The sequence below is a fragment of the Anas acuta genome, chromosome 3 (assembly GCF_963932015.1).
Source record: "Anas acuta chromosome 3, bAnaAcu1.1, whole genome shotgun sequence".
Classification (NCBI taxonomy): domain Eukaryota; kingdom Metazoa; phylum Chordata; class Aves; order Anseriformes; family Anatidae; genus Anas; species Anas acuta.
This window is the reverse complement of record NC_088981.1, coordinates 98,537,341-98,559,850: the sequence shown is the minus strand read 5'-3', so window position 1 is coordinate 98,559,850 and position 22,510 is coordinate 98,537,341. Positions and strand designations below refer to the sequence as shown.

The 22,510-nt window shown below is 39.9% G+C and overlaps 1 protein-coding gene across 4 annotated transcripts in view; it reads right to left on the bottom strand.

The window, feature by feature from the left end:
- SNTG2 (syntrophin gamma 2) overlaps positions 1–22,151 on the bottom strand; it is a 285,480-nt gene extending 263,329 nt beyond the window's left edge. The window contains exon 1 of one of the 4 annotated variants that reach the window (XM_068678487.1): positions 21,396–22,151. In XM_068678487.1, coding sequence (XP_068534588.1) covers positions 21,396–21,467 — 72 coding nt within the window. In that variant the 5' untranslated portion in view covers positions 21,468–22,151. The remainder of the gene's footprint in view (positions 1–21,395) is intronic. The other 3 variants (XM_068678488.1, XM_068678485.1, XM_068678486.1) reach the window with 3 other exon arrangements.
- Between the last annotated feature and the right edge of the window lie 359 nt (positions 22,152–22,510).

Sequence of the window (22,510 nt, the reverse complement as noted above, 5' to 3'; positions counted from 1 at the left end):
ACACAAACCCCAACTTTCCCATATTCATTTGCCATCTCCCAACCTGTTTTATGATGAATTTGTGAATCTTCAATTCAAAGCGTTATGTCTACAGAAACAACTTGAAATGATTAAAACAGATACACTGTATTATTCAAAAATTTCATAGAGTAGAAATTTCCATTATTTAAATGATATAAAACATAAACTTTGCTTTTCTCTGTGTTTTGGTCAAGCTTCCTCCAGGCTACAGGAGATTTGCAACCGGAAACATTGCATCTGTGTGGAAACACAGAGACAAAATATTCCTCACTTGACTTCCTATCTCCAACCACTGTTGTCATTTTATCAGACCTTTACCGAATAGCACAGACACATTTGGAAGTAAATTCTGATGATAAAGTTGACAACTATTTTATAATGTCCTGTTATACATTTGAAAGTGAATCTGAAACAATTAATTTAATTTGTTCTTAATGACAGAACAAGAGGCAACACTTCAAGCTGCAGTACTATACCATTAGCACCCCTACCAGAGGAAAAAATTATAGTTACCACATCATTAAACAATCTGCCAAGTGAAGTTACAGACTCATTATCGCTTGAAACATGACACCTATCAGAGAAGCCAGAAGTAATAAATCTGTCTTGCCAAATTGGTAATGGATTGTCCATACATTCCAGAAGAAACACATTCCAAAAGTGAAATGGTTTGATTAGATTACAGAAATTACTTGTTATTACAAATCTGAATTATTTCATTTAGTTAGTAATAATGTGCAAGAGAAATGCTATTGTAAACAGCCTCCTCAAAGATTACTAGACTGGCAATGTACATAATAAAGCTTTTCATTATAAACCTTCCCTCCTTGTCGTACTGTTTTGAAATTCATAAATTCAGAGAATATAATATAATTGGGGGCAGAAAATGACATTAATTCAGTTGTATTTTTTGCATATATTTTCTATACATGTAAACAAAATCAATACTGCTTGCTTGCCATTTATCCCACTCTATACCTTATCTGAGGAAAAAAACACCAGCTGGTACAGGAATAAATGCAGCCTCAGGCAACTACTAAAGCAGTGGCAGCCAGCCAGCTGCCACAGTCAGCTCCTGCACAGTGGGAACCTGATGTCGGGGAGCTGCAGGAGGAAGGGGTGCACCCCAGGGGGAGATGAGCTGGCAGTGAGGGTGGTCTTGGAGACAGACCTCCGAACATCAGGCATGGGGACACGCCAATGCCAAGGCAGAAAGCCGAAATGACAACGCAGGAAGAGAGCTGGTGCCAAGCAGTGACGACATGGCCCATGCAGGGGCAGTGGGAGCAGGTCCAGGCTGAAATGGGGCTCCTGGGACACGGGCAGAGGAGGCTGGTCAGAAGCACCACGTCCTGCTGGCGCCTCAGGGCTCTGCCACTCAACTGCTGCCAAAATGCCTCTCTTCTGCTTCCAAAGGCACAAGAACTCTGCAAAATGTCACCCTATGACTGAGATTTTACAGTGTTTTATCTCAGCTTTGAAGTAAGCTCTGTTTATGACTTCCGAATTGTGAAAATTAAGCAGTTTCACCACAGCCAGGCTAACCTCTGTCAGCATGATGCAGCCAGCACAGCACAGAGCCGTGTCGTGATTAAAATGAGTTCCTCTGCAGATTTGTGCCATGCTGGGACAAGGCTTCTTGCATGCCTTAGTGATTTATGTAAATGATACGGGAGTCTAGAAGAACCCAAGTTAGAACTGTGAAGATATTAAATTTAGTGGTGTGCATATGTTAATTTAAAGGGAAAGAAATTAGCAAGGGGTGTAACTGGCAAGGAGATTACGAAGGCAGCGACAAGCACTGCACTGCCTACTTCACAAGCACTGCCTTTGAGCAAATTTCCATGGTTTAGAAGGAGTATGAGGCGTGATATTTAACCCTAAAATTCATCAATCTTATTATAGAGATCTCAAGCTTCACATTAAATGGCTTTCACAGACAAAACATTGAGATGCCTGCATCAAAGCTTCAATAACAGTCCCCTCGCAAACAGAAAAGTGACTGGCAGGTTGGCGAACAATCAACCTCAGTCTCGCAGATCACCCACTTCAGTTTCAAGGACAGCTCAGTTTAACAGAGAAAACATTTTGAAAAGACCATGAAAAGGAAATATGTCAAAAAAAATTACAAGATAAAATCTTTTGCGCAGAAAACTGCTAGCTGTAAAGTAACAACCAAAGTTACAAAGATCGACAATTTTAGGAAGGTTCTTCTTCTTAGATATTAAAGTTAATTAAAATTGGCCAAGTTATGGAGTCATTTGTGACCTATCCTCAATGTAATATAATCTCATCTGAAAAGCATGAAATTACTCTGCCTATATCTATTACTTCAATTCTTGATAACTACTATAGTCACTCAATAATCCAATTACTATAAATTACGTTGCAGAAGTAGGTCCATGCAATAACCAAAATTAAAAAGATTTTTTTACATTGTCTATAGAACATTAATGAAAAGGTAAAGCAAGCAAACAAATAAAACAACTAAATTTGCTTTGACTTCCCATAACATATATCTTGTATGAGTATGAGTCTCTTGGAACTCAGCATTTTCAAAGGCAAGAGTCAAAGTGTATACTGAATCTAGAATGTGACACTAAAACCAGCTTTTAACACAGTTTGGAAGGCAGTTTTGACACCAGTAAACAGGCACTCTTGGAAACTGGCTAGAAAAACTTCTGAGAATGCAGGACAATTATGTGCATTTGTGTAAAACTCCATTTTCTGGCGCCTAACACAGAAGGACTTCATCTAATACTGAAGAGTATGAAGCTATTTAGAGACAAGCTTTACATGCAACATTATATATATCCCTAGTAAGGTAAAGGTTCCCAGAGGAAGGGACTATTAATAAAGACATTGGTGATCGCTGACCATGCTCAACCAGTTCAAAGTCTGTTCTCAGTGCAGCTTTAGTTGTTAATGTAAGCTGTGCAGTAACTGCAGATTTATTTTCTCAGATATCCATCCTGCATTACACATAGAAGAGATCTGCTTTGCCTTTTACTGCTTGAGATAAATAATTCAGTTGTATCTAGAAAACTAAGACAACCACAGTTTCAAAAGGAAAACCAAAAAAGTTTTGCTGAAAATAATGCCACACTTTTTTTTTTTTTTCCCTACTATTTCTTCTCTACATTTTAGTCCATCCATTTCTTTCCTTTTACATCTTGTATTAGTAGTTTTTCATCCATGGTCATGAACCGGGTTTCCTGGTTTTGTGTCCTGGTTTGAAACAAAAACAGTAAAAAATAAAAAGAGTTTCCAAAAAGAGTTTCCAAATTCTGTTCAGCTGCTTCATGATTTGAGTACTTCTGTGAAAATGAAAATCCTGGACAGCACAACAGATTTACTCAGACACTATTTTAAAAGATCTGATAATAAGTAATTAAAAACTGTAATAACAAAACTGTAACGTTGGGTTTGAATTTGAAATGTAGTTTTGTCTATCCCCAACAATACATCCTTAATAAATTTTGTCTACTCTAATTGTTAATATGAAAACAAATATTCATTACTGAATGCTGGCATTTTCAAGGTTTTAATAAATGAATTGCTGCAGAAAAGCACCAAGCAGTTCACATTATAGAAAAATGAAAGCATAACATTAGCCTGCAAAATTACTTTCTTCTATACCACTAATATATACCAAAAAAGTTAAATCTCTGTATGAGAAAATAAAATATTCTTAGTTACTTTTTAATACAAAAAAAGCATCTGATGTGGCATTTCTGGAGTCACAGCCACTTTATTGTGCAGCTTTTTCATGTTTTGTCTGGGGATTAAGTTTCATTTTGTCCTATTTTATTTCCAGCAGTTCTGAAGGAGCAAAAAAGCCTTAATCACAGAATCACAGAGTGGCTGAGATTGGAAGGCACCTCTGAAGATCATCTAGTCAAAATCCCCTGCTGAGCAGGATCACCTAGAGCACACTGAGGAGGAGGGCATCCAGGTGGGTTTTGAGTATCTTCAGAGAAGGAGACTCTGCAATGTAACATGACTTTCTTTTTCACTAACACAATCAAACGTTATTTAACTATTAGCACAATATCTGTAACAAAAGTGCTAGATTTTAATTTTGTAATTCTATCCAGGTTGTATTACTTATATTTTACTTGTTAGAGGCACCACACAGACTGTTTGGATCACAGAATCAGTGAGGGCTGAAGGGATCTCCAGTGCAACCTCCTACTCAACACAGGGTCACCCAGGACTGGTAGGGTTTGGTAACCACCACCCCAAGAGTCCAGCCATCCAGTTTGTTTCTCACCCACGCTGTTGTCCATCCATCCAGACCATAATGTGCCTGCACCCTTGATACAAGAATATTGTGGAAGACAATTTCAAAAGCCTTGCTAGAGTCCAGGTGAATGACATCTGTTACTCTCTCCCCTTGCCCGCAAATCCAGTTATTTTATCATAGAAGTCAATGAGGTTGGTCAGGCATGATTTAGCCTTGATAAATACACACTGACTGTTCACAATCATCTTCTTCATCTTCACGTTCATGACATCTCTTTCACATGTTCCAAGAGGACTCGTCCATGATTTTGGCTGGGCACAAAGTGAGGCTAAAAGCCTGTAGGCCCACTAGGCCTATTCTTAAGGTAGTTACAACATCTGCATTTCTCTGCTCATCCAGGAGCTCTCTTGATGTTTGTGATCTTTCAAAGATGATAGCGAGTGGCCTTGCACAATCATCAACCAGTGTTTTCAGTATGGTTTTTCAGGATGTAGCGTGTCAGGTCCCGTGGATTTGTACAGGATGAGTTCTTGCAAGAAAACTCAGCCTTGCCCCTCACCCACTGCAGGTAGTTCTCCTCAAACCATCCTGAAAAGCACAGAGGTCTGGGATACCTGACAGATGAAAACTGAGGCAAAGAAGGCATCAGGTGCCTCAGCTTTGTCTGTGTCCGCTATCACCTGCCCCAATCAGCAACAGTCCCCCATTTTCCTCGCTTAGCCTTTTATTACTAGTGCAGTGTTAGAAACTCATGTTGCCCTCCATGTCCCTTGCAAGTCTGAACTCTACCTGAACTTCTGCTGTCCCAATACCATTCTCACACAACTATGCAACTTTTTACAAATTCCTCCTTTATCATCTTTGCTGTATTTTTGCACTGAAGCTTAGCCATGAGTTCTCTGTTGAGCCAAGCTCTTATCCAGCTAAGTCTACTTATCCTGAGTATTGCAATGGATATTACTGCTTATAGACCTGCTGGCTTTCCTGAATACCTTTACCTTTCAGTGTTGTAGCTGGGATTTCTAGGATATAAATTCCCTGGAAACTGAAGTGTGCTCACTTGATCAGGTAGTCTATAACACACTCCTACCACAGGGTCATCCTCATTGGCCTCTCCTGATCCAAAAATTCTAATCCAGCCTGTTTTCCATCCCATGCAGAAGCTTCATACATCTAAACTGCTCCTTCATACACAAGCTAACTCTTCCTTCTCCATCTTCCCCAACACATTAGCTGACCCATCTGCCCCTCCTGAAGAGCTGGTATCCACCCTCTCCAGTGCTCCATTTGTGCCAACTGTTCCACCTCATGGTTGTTGTGTAACTATGCACACAGATCTTGTTCCAGCACCTTCATTTATAGCAATGGCAATAGTTTTAGTATTTGAGCAGAGATGCACAAATATAGCAGCATTGCTGCATTTTACCTATGGGAAAGAATTTTCTCCAGCAGTTCAGCAGGTAATTGCTGCAGTGGATCAGGAAACTACATGGGTTCCTTCAAATCTACTAAATAGATGAGTTAGGGGTGTAGTACAGAGGTTATTTATTTTATTTTTGAGCTGAGAATATTTTCTGGTTCCTATGTTACTCTAACAAGGAATTAAAAAAAAAAAAAAAAAAAGAATTTCCCGATATACCTCGAACAGATTCACAGTTATAATTAAGTAAATTTTCTATACTGTTTTTATCTTGCCTGTTGAAGGAACAAAACCTCCAGCCCCTCACTAGTCACTGAGGCCTTATATGAACAGGTTCTCACTTTTAAGATAATTGGAGAAAAAATATTCTAAGAGCAGTTTTGAAAAGTAGTAAACAGCATATTCAAAACCAAGTTTTGTATTTTCAAGAAATAAATACTTGAGCATTTGAGCAAAAATTATTGATTAACTTCTAACTTAGAAAAGTTAATGTCACAGCCTTCTGATACGAATTCTAGCACAATCCTTTCTGATCTGACAGTAGATTAGAGTTCACGTACCAAAGCAGGGGTTTATTTAAGAAAATGAGATCTGGCACAAGTAGTATCTCTGCCCTAACAATTACCATATGAATAAGCTCTTCCCTCAGTTAGATGGTTCCTTCACCCTTGGATGAACAGGGATCATAACAATCCTTTCTTACAGAATTTTGCAGCTCAGACAAATTTCAAGATTGTATTTAAGCTTATGTTTTATCATAAAGTGTAGCGAAACTAGCCAAAAAAAATGAAGTAGCACAAAACAAGAGAAACTTCTCATTTCATTCTCTATTTCATACTAATACACAAAAGCAATATATAACACCAGCTCTGCATTTTGTGGGTAAGTCATCTTTTGAAACCCTTTAAGTATCAGGCTGTCAGCAGCTAAAACACATACACAATGTGTGTCCACAAGATCCTTCACGCAAGTAAGACCAGGATTTAAACTTTCCAGTCTCCACTCTGGCTGGAAAGATTGGACCTATAGAATTGGACCTAATTAGCTACAGAATTCATCATTACAAAAGCAATCTCATATGGCAAAAAAGCCAAAGCAAAACAGTATCATTATCATTGTTTACTAGTATAAAGATACATTAAGATCTTAAAGATAGGTGTCACAGCCAAATCTTTATTTATTTTACTCTGAAAATTGAGGCTTCCTTCATTCTCCTTCATAAAATAATTCCAGTAATAAAAAATCTTCAGAAAAGATGGGAGAGAATGAAGAACATTTCATAACCCCCAAAACTGTACTCTTCTACATATCTCCTTTATAGGAAAAGACTGCTGTTGGTAAAACAATGCAACTTTTGATGAGTCAACTTCATTTCCTTGTGTTTCTTCATTTTCTTCTTTTTAGAAACAATTATTAGAATTCAAACTTGCACTTCACCATGAAACTGCATGAGAACAGATTGCTCAGATGACTGTGCGTGTCTAAGGAAAGGGATTCTACAATTTAACTGGAGAAAGCCCTGGGCCACCACATCTAAGGGATCACGGGATTATGACCTCACAAGGTATATATTTCTGATACCTTAATGTGGCAGACTGTCCCAGCTCTGAAACTTAGATCTACCCTGGCAAAGTAGAAAAATGCAAAATATATGCACATACATGCATGTGGGTGACAGTGGCATTCGATATAGCATTCCATTCCTGAAAGGCTTCCCGATTCCTGAATCACAAATTCCCCAGTTTAGTTTGCTGAAGAAAAAATAAGTCGAATGATTCTCCCCCACAATTCATGAAGTAAGCCGAGCAGCAATTAATAACCCTGTTCCTCCCACATGCACCAAGCAAACACGTAGTTTGGATCTGTGGACTCGGTTGGTGTGTATGGTTCTGAATACTCTTTATGGGACATGCTATACAGAAACCACACAAGTAGTTCAATTATTGAACCTGGTATCACTGCTATAAAAAAAGAACAGCATTCACTTTGCAATCATATAAAGGCATTTTGCCCTCCAAAAGCTAGAAATACAGATGCTAAAGAACAACCTAACAGAGTCAGGGAGACAAAACCACATTCTAACACAAAGGAACAGCTACAAAAACCATTGGTACCCTTTTACCAGAAAAGAAATAGGATGATTAAGGAAAATCACAAGCTGAACATAAATCAATGATGTATTTTTATAGACAGATATAGACCAACTAAAGAAAGTCAAGTGCAAAGAAAAGGCATGACTAAAGGAGTCAGGAGACAGATGCTGCTTATACTGTAAAATTAATAGTCTCGATTATTGTTCAGTTATTAATAGTCTTCAGATACACAGAAAGCTGCTGCAAAGAACAATATCCTACTTCAAAGACTAAACAAAATAAGAGAAAACCTCAAATGCAGGGGAAAAAAACAAACAACCAACAACAACAAAAAAAAACACACATAAAAAGAGTTAAACCAAAGGAATGAAGAAATGCAGATTAAGAATCTTAATCTGGCAGTGATCAATTTGGAGGTCCGGGTGCCAGGGAGCAGCGAGAGGGGGCTGCTCCAGCAGGAAAGTGGGAGCCCAGGGTGGCCATGCAGCAGGCAGGAGCAGCGGCCTTACCAACCAGAAGCACATCCCAGAGGGAACAAGCAAGAAAAGCAGTGTACAGCACCAGCCAAAGTTCAAGATCAAAACATACAAACAGGTGAAAAATGTTTACAAATAGACACAGGTAATTCACGAATCAGAGACATGCATGCCTATTCCCCTTAAGCTTGACCAAATCAGAAAGTTTTGCCAGTTCAGAAAGTCAGAATGTCTGCCTGTTCATAATGAAAAACAAACAAACAAAACCAACAGCTGTGCATATTTTCACTTCCCTTCACTATCACTATAATCAGAGTAGTGACTGGCAGACTAAAAGTCAAGATATTAGTAAGACTCGGCAACCTGCAACAGGAATTAAGAATAACTGTGAATTGAGTCATTACGGCACTGGGGGTGGCAGTCGTATTTATATATTCCTTTTTGCAGAGAGAAAAAGCCCTACCTTACTGATAGATTTTGGGTGCTATCTCCTGTGCAAAGATGCTCTAAACCAGATTTAAAGAGCCTGCACATTCCTTTCAAAACATTTTTTTAAAAGTCTAATCTCCCCTCAATTTGTAATGTATTTCCTAACTTCTCCTGGTTAATTAATAACAGGAATAATTTCCCCTAGCAAAAAGAGGTTGTTTTCCATGCCTCAGAGATGAGCCTTGTCTACTGCCTGGAATATTCTTTAACAATCTGCTCTGCCACCTCAAGAAGCAGAAGCTCTGTGCTTTACAAAGCTCCTCAGTTTGTGCAACTAATGGAATCCACAAACTGAGGAAATATTTTCTGTCATACATCTCAGCATGTTTAAGGATAATACTCAAAATCTGGCCTTCTCAAACATAAGAAAATTGGAAAGGAGTAGGAATAAAGAGTAAGAGAAAGCGCTGTCAACATTTATTCATTCAGCCTCATCTCTAATGCTATGTATGCTTGAAGCTTACATATGCTGTATTAGAGCTTGCAGGTTCTAAGGAAAGTGGGAGTGTAGCAGGCAAAGGCGAGGAAGAGACAGGCACTCTCCTCATTTGTAGACTAATGGGTAAAAAACGAGAGACAACAAAAAGGAGATAATAAGAAGGCTGCCTCTTTTAATCAGCTGGAATATGAACATAGAATGAAATTTACTGAGACTATGTCCAGACAGACTACTAATGAAGAGAAGTAGATCTGCAGAGCAATACTGTTCTTTGTCAAGGACCCAGCCTTTCTACCATCAGCATTTTGGGGAGGTTCTATTTTGGACTTGCATAGTCCCTTGGACCAAACCCTCATTAGTGGCTGCTATTAATCAGGTGCCTTCCTGAAATATCTTTCAGGATGAAAGAAGTTCTGCTAGGTACTGGCATTTTAGTTCACATCTGAAGTACATTTTCTGAAGTAAATCTCTCCTAGTTGTTCCCACTTACCGTGCTGCAGTTTGTGTTGTAGCATGGCCTTAGGGCACATGAGCTCCCCTAACAGGTAGACAGTCCACAGGATAAGGCTATAGCTAATCTGAAATAAAACCTCAGACATTCATGTAGTTCAGTGCCTCTGCCTTACTCCACAAACCTAAACATATTCAGATGCACTACTTACCAATGCCTAACGTACCTTTGGTGCACTCCAAACCACTTTACAATGCAGACTGCAGGGCAGTAAATATGGGCAATAATGAGATTCACTTGAAAAGCATATCCCTAATCCAAGGTAAAATATGGATGCACGTTTCTTAGGATGAAATAAAGACTCTTTGGAAGGGAGTATTTTCCACTGCAGTTCTGTGCTTTGTTCTGCAAGCCACAGAGTGTATAAATATATGTTTGTTTTGAAAACAGTTTCCTTCTTCGCTCTTTACTCAGCTCACTGCTTGTTTACTCCCCTGAATAAAAGGGTCAGCAAGACTAAGAGACTTCTGAGCACATCAGGTTAACATCACTGACGAACAGGACAGCCACAGCGAGAAGGACAAGTCCAAGTGGTAAAATCTATATTAGCAAATAAAGCAGCTGAGGGCCTAGAGCTACAAAACTTTGAGGTGTAGCTATACATCTAAATATCACTCATGGAAAGATTAGGAGACCATTATGTCTTGAAAAACCATGACAAGTTGTTAAGTTCCAGATAACTGAAACACTCATAAAAACTATCTGTAAGAGCTCATTAGTGAAAGTACCTAATTTCACATAGGAACATGAAATTAGTTCCATGAGATGTTTGATCTGTAAATATCAAGCAAGCTGGTAAGTGACTATTTAGACTGCAATTTACAATTAGCATATCTAATTTTTTATCCTGTGGAATAACGTTCAGGACAACAATTTTCCATGATATTAAAGAGAGGACTTCTCCGATTTCTTGCAGATCCTATAAAGAGCACACAGACTCTGCTTAGATTGTTATTTTAAACCACTTCCAATTAAATATAAGATAGAACATTAGCTCTCAGTGAGCAGAAGCCTTCCTCATGAAACATCATCACCACAAACAAAAGCAAAAATTATAGTCAGACAAGTAACTTAGAGGGAAACTGTCCTTATCCCTAAATCATGTTCCCTCATCTTCCATTTTAGAGAATGTTTTGATTACTTAATTTAAATGGGAAAGATCCCTCCTCCTCAGGACAAGACTTTTACATTTATGTTGGCAATATTCTCTTGGACGGGAGCCAGTTTGCCAAAGTTTCACAGAAATTCTTGAAAAATAATGATGCTCTAGAAAACAGTCTACTTTTTACCACTTATAAATTCCAACCAAAAGGAATTTATAGAACTACATTATGTTCATCTCACACCTCAGTGCCATAAACCATGGCAGTATGCTGGTGGGTTTGTTTTACTTTTATTTATCTTTCTTCTGCTAGACATTCTGCGCTAAGTCATAACTTTTGTAGAGCTGCATAGTCTGAAGCTAATTTTCAAAGAAAAAATATTTTTATAGTTCTCCCAGAGCAGACAGCACTAGCACTAATTGCTTAAAAAATATACGTGAAGCACTCTTTGCACTTTTTTGTGGCACTTGGCAGTGAATCACAAGTTAGATTAATGGAAGGGAAAATTTATAAAATTTGAATGATGAAGTCTTCAATTTATGCTATAAATTGATGAAGCAAGTTGTTTTTGCGGAACAGAATTAGATTGACCCTGGACAGATTAAAATGACACTAGAATTATGAGAATTACAGAGTCAATTCAAGCAGGTTTACTACGTTTAATTATATTTAGCTATGAAACCTACATCCAATAGACATTAAGTTAACCTTACTGACATTTCTGAAAGTCTGTCAAACTACTGAAAGCTGAAAGGAAGAAACACAGCTATCAGACTGAAGTATGGACTCTCCTTTTTACACACTGATACAAATCACATGGAAAAAAACCACCAGGCAATCCCTGAAGTCTAGGTTGGCTGCCTTCTCACTCCTTCTTTCACATCCACTCTCTTGAATAACTACCCTGGAGTCATTCCTCCAGTAATGATTCTGTTCTTTATATATAATATATGTATTTATCCTCTCTCCATTTGTGTTTACTTCTTGTCAACCAGTGTGACAGTTACACAGAACGTCTCTGAAAAGTAGATGTTAATGAGAAAGCCAGAAACTCCTCGTTTGAGATACAACACAATGATTATAAAGAAGAAAGGAGCAGAAATGAGTGAAATACAGAAATAGAGGGGTATATAAGCAGTTTGTTTGCCCTGCCCCTTGACACCACTTCTGAATTAGTCACACAATAAACTTAAAAAAAGAAGAGGTGATAAAGTCGAGTCTGATTATTAATGATTGTGGGTTTTGGTTTGATTTGGTTTTGACTTGGAGTCAGTACAAGATTACCCATTCTTTCCTTCTTCCTGACATCTGAAAGAAATATTCTTGAGGGTATTAGTCACCGATGACTCCAACAGCTCCAAGTTTGCTCTTGGTAACAATCATAACTCTGATTTTTGTTTTCTTTCTGTAAAGGTTGAATTACAGGTGGTAAAAGACAGGAGAAGGAAGCACTCTTCCAACCTACAATTTCTATTGTCTAACTGTCAAGATCGAGAGAAAGCTCTTCTGGGTTGTGTATGTAAAGCAGATCTAAATAATTTCATTTCACTAATCCACATCAGCAGACTTGTTGTGGTACCATTTTGACAATTCAAATTTCAGGCTCATTTCCCAGAACACCTCCCTTTTAAAATCACAGTTTATCCGATATAAACTTACCCTTTTTTAGTTTAAAGCCATTACCCCTTGTCCTATCACTACACTCCTTGACAGAGTTCCTCCTTAGCTTTCCGGTAGGCCCCCTTTAGGTACTGGAAGGTCTAAGGGTAGCTCTTTATAAGGTATCTTTGGAGCCCCTCTTTTCTTGGCCAAATAACCCCATCTCTCTCAGTTTTTCTTTGTAAGAGAGGTGCTCCAGTCCCTGATGAGCCTCATGGCCTTCCTCTGGACTAGCTCCAACAGGTCCATGTCCTTCTTGTGCTGGGGGCCCCAAAGCTGAATGTAGTACTCTAAGTGGGGTCCCATAAGGCTGAAAGTTGAGGTTGGAGTCCCTCAACCTGCGGGACACATTTCTTTTGATGCAGCCCAGGATATAGGCAGCTTTCTCTGCTGCAAGCATGAATTGCCAGCTCATGCCGCATTTTTCATCCACTGGTACCTCAAAGTCCTGCTGTAGGGGGCTGCTCTCAAGCTATTGACCCAGCCGAGATGCAGACCTTCCACTTGGCCTTGTTGAACTTCAAGAGGTTTGCACAGGCCCACGTTGCAAGCCTGTCCAGGTCTCTCCGGATGGCTACCCTTCCTTCTGTTGTGTCAACTGTGCCCCTCAACTTAGTATCATCCCCAAACTTACTGAGGGTGCACTCAATCCCACTGTCTATATCATTAATAAAGATATTAAACGGATTCTCAGGAGGACCCACTCAAAGCAGATTGCTTTCTTTTTTGAATCAGTATTTTTTCGGAGAAGATCACTTTTCTTTTGAAATTCCATTGAGACCAGCACATCCCACATTTCCAGTTCTGACTGCTGAAACTGAGTTGTGATAGTGCCATGTTTTTGTCAATGCCACATTTAACAAATATAATATATATATATATACACACATATAGACACAGCTATTAAATTGTGGGAAGTCTAACTTCAATTAAGAAATTAATTTTTGAAAAGGGAAGGTAGACTAGGTAAATTTAAGCCTCATCTTCTGAAACTTCTGAAGTAAAAAGAGTAATACATACCTAATTTCAGTCAACTGGGAGCAGAGATGTAAAACTGCAAACAGTGAATAAATTGATCCATATTCAATTTCTGTCACCCTTCCCTTGGTGATGCCACAACGTGATAAATTAGTAATTCAACTTTAAACTAGTGTCATTTAGTAATTTTGGCTACAGTAGAATTCAGGAATTTTCTAATGTAAAATAAGCCAGGAGTTTGTATTAAGCGTGTATCTATTACCTATAGACTGAACACTGAGAAGTTCTTCATTTAGTATATGATAACCGTAGAGGACATAATTTCTACAGACAGCAAAAATTCCTTGCCTTACAAATTGTAAACGGAAGTATTTGTAGCAGCAGTTCTGTGAAGTTCATCAGGAAGAAGTATCATATAACTTTCCTGTATATAATAAAGTTCTTATCAGAAAAGTGTCTTTTTTTTTAATGTTTTGAATATATTACAAGTATAGATGCATACAGGCATGCATATTTTTTTCCAGTAGAATCAAAGATTCCTTTAATGATCACAAAATCCGGAACAGACTTGGAGATTTTAGTACTGTAAAGTAACTCTTCAAAGCACACTTAAAAGTCTAATCCTTTTATGCAATGTCACTTTTCTCTTATTTAAAAAAGACTATTCTGTTTAGCACATCCAGCATATACACCATATGACGCACCAGATGCCTTAGTAATTAATCCATCTTTTAAATGAAAAGTACAATAAATACTTGTATAAAACAGTGTGTTGATGCAACTGATAAATACGCTGACAATTCAAGACTAGAAAAAGAAAGGATTTTATAAAAAGCGATAGCTACATCACAAAAGAAGAATGGCAGACTCATCTGGCAACATACGCTTCCTTGTGCTTCAACTATACTCTAAAAATTAGAATATTGTGGATTGCTGTACATCCTTATATTGCCATTCACTTGGGGCTCACGGAGGGTAGCAGAATGATGACTAATGTTATGTTTACTAAAACACTGCCTAAGACAGAAGGATATCATAAAAAAAAAAATAAAGAAAACAATAAAGCAGATAAAACTAGATTCTAATTCCTGCTTGGAAGAGAGTAGAATATTTTATTGGTACAAAAGAAACTTGCATTTTATTAATACAACCAGACTTGTAAGTAAGTCCTTAAGCCTTTCTAAAAAATTGACTTAATACTGTTAAATGGGATTTGCATGGAAAGATATGTGCCCATAAATTTTCTTGCAGTATCTAGCTCTTAGCCGCAGCCAGTGGAAAACAAACAAACAAATAAATAAATAATCTCTTTCTTTGCCTGTTGAATTAACAGCTTTTGCTGGAGAGGAAGATGGCAATACATGCTTGCAATGAAAAGTTTTCAAATATGAATGCATCCTCCTTATATTCAATATGAGAACAATTTAGATGCTTTCCTCCAATAAACTGAATAGTCTTACATACATTTAGAAGCTAAAGACAGTTTCCATAGAGGAAATAAAATAAATACTAATCACTGTCTCCCATGTTATTTAAGACAGCTCTTAATGTGCATGTTTGTTCTTCTGTTTAACATATTCATGTTACATATTAACTATTATATGAATTATATTACAAATTGGCATTTTCAGTGAGGACAAAAATATGACTCCGGATTTACATGAGCAGCAGAAGCAAGTATGTTTATGCACTTCAGTTTGGTGAATTAGTATTCTCCACAGAGGTCCATGTCCATTACTGGATGGGACAGGATAATGCATGACTTATTCAAGCCCCCCAAAAACGTATCTAATTGAGATGTGGAAGAAACCATTAAAGCTGAAAAACATTCTCCATATAATCTTCAGAAAAGTTTCTGCATGTATTCAAGACATATAAATTACTCAAAAACAATTTAGTCAGTCAGAATTTTAATAAAAACAAACAAATTAACCCAGCACCTTAACTATAACTTCTTTAGCTTCTCACTGGTAAAGTAGGAATAATAATGCCCACCCCCTTGGCAGCGTAATTGGCAACTCTCAGTGGTGTATTACTGTTTCTAATTTTTTCCAATTTACAAGCAGATATTAGTAACTGATAGTACAAATCAGAACAATTATCACTGAGGAAGCTCTTGTCCACCAGAGCACACAGTGTAGCCTACATAACTATTTCTCTACAGGCTTCTACTTCTAGTTCATCACAACACAGAGAATGAGCTTCTCCGAGCCCCATTTGAACCTTGTCCACTTGTTAGTCCTCCAGCAAAACTGGGCATGAAAAGGGAATCCCCATCAAAAGGTGCAACAACTAGAATTCCCTTTTGTTGCAGGGAGCAATGATTGTGAAATGACAATAAAGATTTGATACTAACAGGCTTTGGTTTCATCCCTCTTTCGATAAGATTGCTTCTGTGGTCCTCACTGTGTCTATTAACCCCTCTCTACACAGCTCCATCACAAAAATGGGGAAGTCAGCACTGCTTTAAACCTTCGAGGTGCTATGAAATTGGGCTACTCAAATCTGGGAAATGCAGCTACAGCATGGCTAACAACTGCCTGTGAAGAAAGCTATCCTGGCTTCACTTTCCCCAGCAGATTGTGTTACATAGAGTGTGTCTAGTCACAGGATGAGTTTCTCCTCAGATTTTATTCATCTGTTGACTTGGACATCTTATACAAACTGTGCTAAGACAAAAATCCCAAAGCAACAAACAGTTGTGCAAGTTCAGGATGGCAGGGGAAAGCATTGTAAGGCTAATGGCTTTAAAGTGGCATATGTGGTGCGAGCATGCACCACACCTCTTCAAACACAATACAGAACAACTGAGGTTCTGCATTGATTTTCCTGCCCAGATCGTCTCTGAATACTACAAACGTATTTTGTGCCTACTACAATCTGAACTTCACAAGGAGATAATAAATGAGATAATATTGATTAGGCTGTGCTAAAGGGTTCCAGCTTTCAAGGTTATATCCTTTAGAGAGTTTGTTAATCTCATTACAGAAATCTGCCTGCTGACAAACATAAATAAGGAGTGGCAGAAGGATTCCTGCATGACAGATCTCACTGGAGTCACTCTGTTCTTCAGACAGAAAGTTCAGACAGCCGGGTACAGAGGAGTTCAAAACATGAGAATCAGCCTGCCCTTTTTAAAAGAAAACAGACCAAAAAAAAAAAAAAATTTAGATCACCTCTGGATTAAATGAGTGAAGCTGATAAACGGTGTCTGGAATGTAGCACCATCTTGGGCCTCTGTTGGCTTTAACTGTCAGCTTCGTCGGTAATATGAAGGATGAGCAAATCGTTCCAAGTATTTTACTTTAACATGCAGGAAGTTTTTTTATAGCAAATGAATCAACTTCAGATGAAAGTCAACATCAGTATTTCCTTGCTTTTGGGAAAAAAAAAAAAAAGAAAAAAAAGAAAAAAAAAAAGCAGCCACAAAGGCTAGAAGCACCAGCATCATCAGAGGCGAGATCACCCTGAACACTTCCTTTTACTTAAGGCTCATTAGAGCACCTCCAGAACACTGCATCCAGTTCTCTCCCCCCCAGGACAAGAAACATATTGAGAAACTGGACCAGTGGCAATGGATGCCCACCAAGGGAGCCAGAGCACTTCCCCTGTGAGAGGCTGGGCTTGTCAAACCTGGAGAAGAGATGGTTTCAGGGGTCCTAGCAGCAGCCCCCCAGTTCACCATGGGAATGGCTGAGCAGTGGAGCAGGTTGCCCAGGGAGGTCTGACAGTCTCCATCCGTGGAGATTTTCAAGATGCAATGTGAAAAGCCTCGAGCAGCTAAGCTCAACACTGTCGCTGCTTCCCACAGGTTAGACTCACTGACCTCCCAAGGTCCCTTCCAACTCGAGTCAGTCTGATTTTTGCATGCTCTCTCTATTACCACAGTGTCACGGACAAGCAGTATTAGCTGTCCACGTTGTAGGAACACGGTCATGCACTATTCCTTCTGCTGAGCTCTGCTACCACTTCTATTCTCAGCAGTCTTTGCGTGCCCAAGCGCAAGTCATTCTATTTATATTCATCTCATAAAATGTTTAAAACATCAGGAAAAAAAATGCTTACAATATGAAACACAGATCTGAGGTGTAAAGAGAATACCAACGCTGTTCTTTTTCTGAGATCAGACATTGTTTTTCAGAGCAGCAGGTGGGCGCAAGGCTTATTTCCATTAAGTTGTTAAAACCAGAAGCTCGAATCTTATTTTTATAGGTTTGATAACTGTTTTCATGGAGATACATACAGATAGAAGCAGGAGTCAGATTTTGTTTTTGAGAGGAGGGTTGAAGAGTAAAGAAACATGAAAAACTTGCACTGTCTTATGTTTAGTAAACATCAGCTTGGTAAATTTTTAATAGGATCTTGAAACTATTATTTTCCAGATTTTTAGTGGGGAAAAAATGAAAAAAAAAAAAACAAAAAAAAAACATTCTTCCCAAATTGGTGTGAAATCAACAAAAGTTGCACTGATAAGTAATCATTTGGATTCATACGATGGAACACCAGGACACCCCCTCCCTATCATGAAGCTCTACTATCTGTCTTCTTGCTCTTTCCATCCCCATATTAGGAGTCAAATTAGCTCAATTGCTAACAGAAAAATCTGAGATCAGCCTTTGCTCAGCAATAAATTATAACCAAAAATGACTGTGCGGTAGCAAAAGCTTCAATTAGTAAGTATATCCTATCGATTCATTTTGTGGTGTAGACAGACCTTGGAAATAAACTTGAAATCCATGCTAAGTGCTGGTGTAACTTCTAATAATAAAACAAAAGAAAGTTGAAGCAAGCAGTGTTTCTTACAGTCACATATAGTATGGCTGAATGTGGTCCAAGCCTACCAAAATACTGGTGTGGAACATCAGTGGTGGCCATCTATTTTCGGATAATGGCAAGCTTGAATGTTGATGATCCTGAAAAGGTGACTAGGGAAAAGGCAAGCTGCAGCGATGTTTGTGGTAACATGACACCTAGTGTTCACCTTCGGGAAGTTTCTGTGTTGGTGGGTGCCAAACAAAAACAAACATACACACACAAAAGTAAATAAATATTTGTATTTGCGCCTCTATCCAAGTATCTGAATTACACAGACATAGTGAAAAAAAAAGAGGGGAAAAGAAACAGAAAATCTACATGTGTTGCACTTTGTCCTCTTATCAAGATCCCAATTTGGGTAACTCCCGGTAAGAGCACCATCCCAAAAAGTTCCCAATCCCTTTTTTCCTTCGGGTTTCTGCTAAATTAAAAAAAAAAAAAAAAAAAAAGTCTGCTGATAACTTCCATACAGAGTCACAAGAAAAGCTATTAGAAAACAGTCTGCTAGTTGATGAGATGTAATTTAAACAATAGAATTTTAAGAGAATATTCCCTATTCCAAAAAACTACTGTCAAGATATTCATACATAACAATGAGCTACTTTTATTATACTTTTATTTCTTCATTCTAAAAAACTAGCATATCAGTAGTACGAATGACTGTAAGGCTATCTTTCTCTTTCATGCTTCTAGTAATACAATGAAAGCCACAATATTTAATGCATTAAGAACAATGAGACTGAAAAAAATCACATAAAACTGTGGCAGATACATGCTGACATAGTGGGTAACAATCCCTAAAGGATTTGACCTCTTGGTATTTTCTGAGGGGCAAAGAGGGGAAGAATTATACTAGAAATCCAAACAAAAAGCTCACTATAGATGAAGGAAACACACAGCTTTCTGAAATCGGCTCAATACAAGCATGTGTCTGATCCAGAATGAGATGAGTATCGAAATGTTAGAGACAAAGTCTGACTGAAACTTCAGTTCTACAGAACAAAAGATCAGCAATTAAACTTTAAGAAGTTAATAGACCCATAGCAAAAATAAATGCCTTAACAGAGCCCTTAGCATTAAAAGGCTCACATAAAACACATAAAATAAATGGGGATTATGTTTCAAATAATGCTATCTTCAATTTAGAAGTAAGCTGAGCTACTTTCCAAGGACTAGTGTTAATTGTCATCCTTTCGAAGAGGAAAAAAAAATAAAATAAGGGTACCCTTAAAAATTAAGACTGCCTAGCTACTACAATCCCAATGAATTGGACTCAGCATGCAATATTTAATAGTTAAATGGTAACTGGTGTTGTCATATCTTATTTCTGAGGAAACTTGCACAAACACAATCCATTCACTGATACTAATATGTGTGAGATTTTCATTTTAGCAAGGCAAACAGACTCAGATTCCAGTAGTGTTAAAGCCACTCAATTAATCAAGCACCTATCACACTATTAATCATAAAAGAAGGCCTTATTTTTTAAGATGTTAAGAGTATACTTCTCTGCACAAGTACGTGACATCTCTGGGAAGCTATGCAGTTATGAACTCATATAAATAAGTATCTGAATATCTGCCATAAGATGTCCCTATTGAACTTAAGGTCTAGAAGACTTTTTTTTTTTTTTTTTAAAAAAAAAGACTATGTATATAGGCATTCTTTCAATCATATTTTAAATACTCTGGAAAGTGAGGCAAAGTTGTTCTGCATTTATTTGAAACAGCTTGCCAAAGATTTTGATTCATGTTCCTATTTCTCATTGAGGGTCCAGGTAAACTATATGCCCACGAGCCTTTAGTTCCTACCACACTTACCCAAGGGGCCAGCTCACCTTCATTTGGGAACTAGCTTTGCTCCAGGCAGTATCACAGGCAGAACTCCCACAAGTATCAGAAGGAACAGCATGTCCTATTGGCCTTAGATGTATGCATTTAACACCACTACAAGAATACCAGTCATAAATTTCACCTAATGATAGTGATTATTCCTCACCTTTAACGCTGAAATATTCTGAACTGCCATACAACCTACTCAGCTGTTAACATTTTAGGTAATTGCTGCACAAATTATTTTTACAGTTCAGGAACAGGTCTTGCAGATCAAAGCTTTGCAACAGCTTTGCAACACAGAGGATCCTACAGCATAATAATTTGATTATTTTCTTTTTAATTAAAAAAAATTCTAGACCCCCAAAAAGAAATGCTTGCATCTCTTCCTACACTGCCAAAAGAGGGATGCAAACGTATACAGTGCAAAAGTGGGCTAGGACAAGATGAAATTTATTTCCACAGATCTGCAGACAGTTGTACTTGCTTGTGATTCCAGGTATCTACAAAACCTGTATCTTTGCATCTCCACCTGTGTCTTCCAAATACCTACCCTCTGTCCTAAGCTTACAGAGACTCAAGGAAGTTATGAAATTACTGCGAAGGAGAACACGGCTGAAAGCAGGTGACTCCTAAATAATGCGGTAGGTAAAACACTAGGAAGATAACAGTTTTCCTTCATAAATCACAAGCCTGTGGTCACCGAAATAGCTTGAAGGACAGGGCAAAAAAATGAATCAGCTCTTTATTTTAGCACCGGTAAACTGTTTTATAACGGATGCAACTTTTTAGACAGAGGCTGAAAAACACCACAATTACACTCCCACAAAACAACCCCGCAATGCCAAGGCGAGCGCCGTACTAAACCACGAAGCCCGTCATTATTTTAAAAGGCACGGAGGGCACACTAGATGACGTTAATTTAATAAATCAAGGACAGCTGAGAACCACCATCAGAGGGCATCGTTTATAAATGATTTCTCAAAGGCGCTGCCACCAAAGTCGCGAGTATTTCCCAACTCCCTGTCCCCCCCCCCCCCCCCCCCCCCCACCGCACCGAGCCCCCCGGCCTGAGGCAGCTCCCCCACCGCCACCTCCCTCCCCTCGGGGCCCCCAAAACTTCCCGGGGGGCTGCAGGAGGGGGCTGCCCGCAGCCCCCCGTGAGAGGGGGCAGCCCTGCAGCGGCCGGGCTGCTTTCTCGCCCCGCTCCCCACCCCGCTGCCCCCCGCTCTCCCCGCAGGCAGGCGCCTCCCTCCGGGCAGCGCGGCGGGAGTTGGTGCCGGGACAAGGCGGCGGGGAGCTCGGCTACTTGCCCAGGTGGGGACGAGGAGGCTGCCGGGGCGCTCAAGCGGTGCTGGAGGCGGCTGCTTCCCCGCCACGCTCATCTCCTCCCATGCAGCTGGCTTGGCTCCTCTCAGGCGGGCGGCTCGGCGGGACGCGGCGCCTGCAGGCACCGAGAGGCGAGCGGCGTGTCCCGGCTCCGCACCGCGGCCCCGGCACGGTGGGCGGGGAGCGGGGGGCTCGCCGGAGGCTGCGAGCCGGGAGGGGAGAGAAGAAGGCGGCGGAGGAGCGCTGCCTATTTAACTTCGCTCTTCTCCGGGGGGAAGGCGCCGCCGCTCGGGCTCCCCTCCCCTCTGCGGCCGCATCCCGACAGACGGGGCTCTGGGTGCAGCCGGGAGGGCGGCTGTGCTCCTCCCCGGCACGGCACCGGCGGGATGGGCAGCTCCTGCCCGGGGAGCTTGTGCCCGGGGAAGGGCTTAACCTCCTTAATATCTTTATTGATGACTTGGATGAGGGAATTGAGGGCACCCTCAGTAAGTTTGCAGACGACACCAAGTTGGGGGGAAGTGATGATCTGCCCGAGGGTAGGAAGGTCCTGCAGAGGGACCTGCACAGGATGGGTCGATGGGCAGAGGGCAATGGGATGAGGTTCAGCGTGGCTAAGTGCTTGGTCCTGTGCTTTGGTCACAATAACCCCAAGCAGCGCTACAGGCTTGGGGCAGAGTGGCTGGAAAGCTGTGCAGAGGAAAAGGATTTGGGGGTGCTGGTTGATGCTCGCCTGAACATGAGCCAGCAGTGTGCCCAGGTGGCCAAGAAGGCCAACGGCATGCTGGAATAGTGCAGCCAGCAGGAGCAGGGAGGTGATCATCTCCCTGTACTCAGCTCTGGTGAGGCTGCACCTTGAGTACTGTGTTCAGCTTTGGGCCTCTCGCTACTAGGAGGACATTGAGGCTCTGGAGCGTGTCCAGAGAAAGGCTACAAAGCTGGTGAAGGGCCTGGAAGACAAGTCCTGTGAGGAGTGGCTGAGGGCACTGGCGTTGTTTAGTCTGGGGAAGAGGAGGCTCAGGGGAGACCTTATTGCTCTCTACAGCTACCTGAAAGGGAGTTGTGAGGAGCTGTGGGTCAGCCTCTTCTCCCAAATAACTAG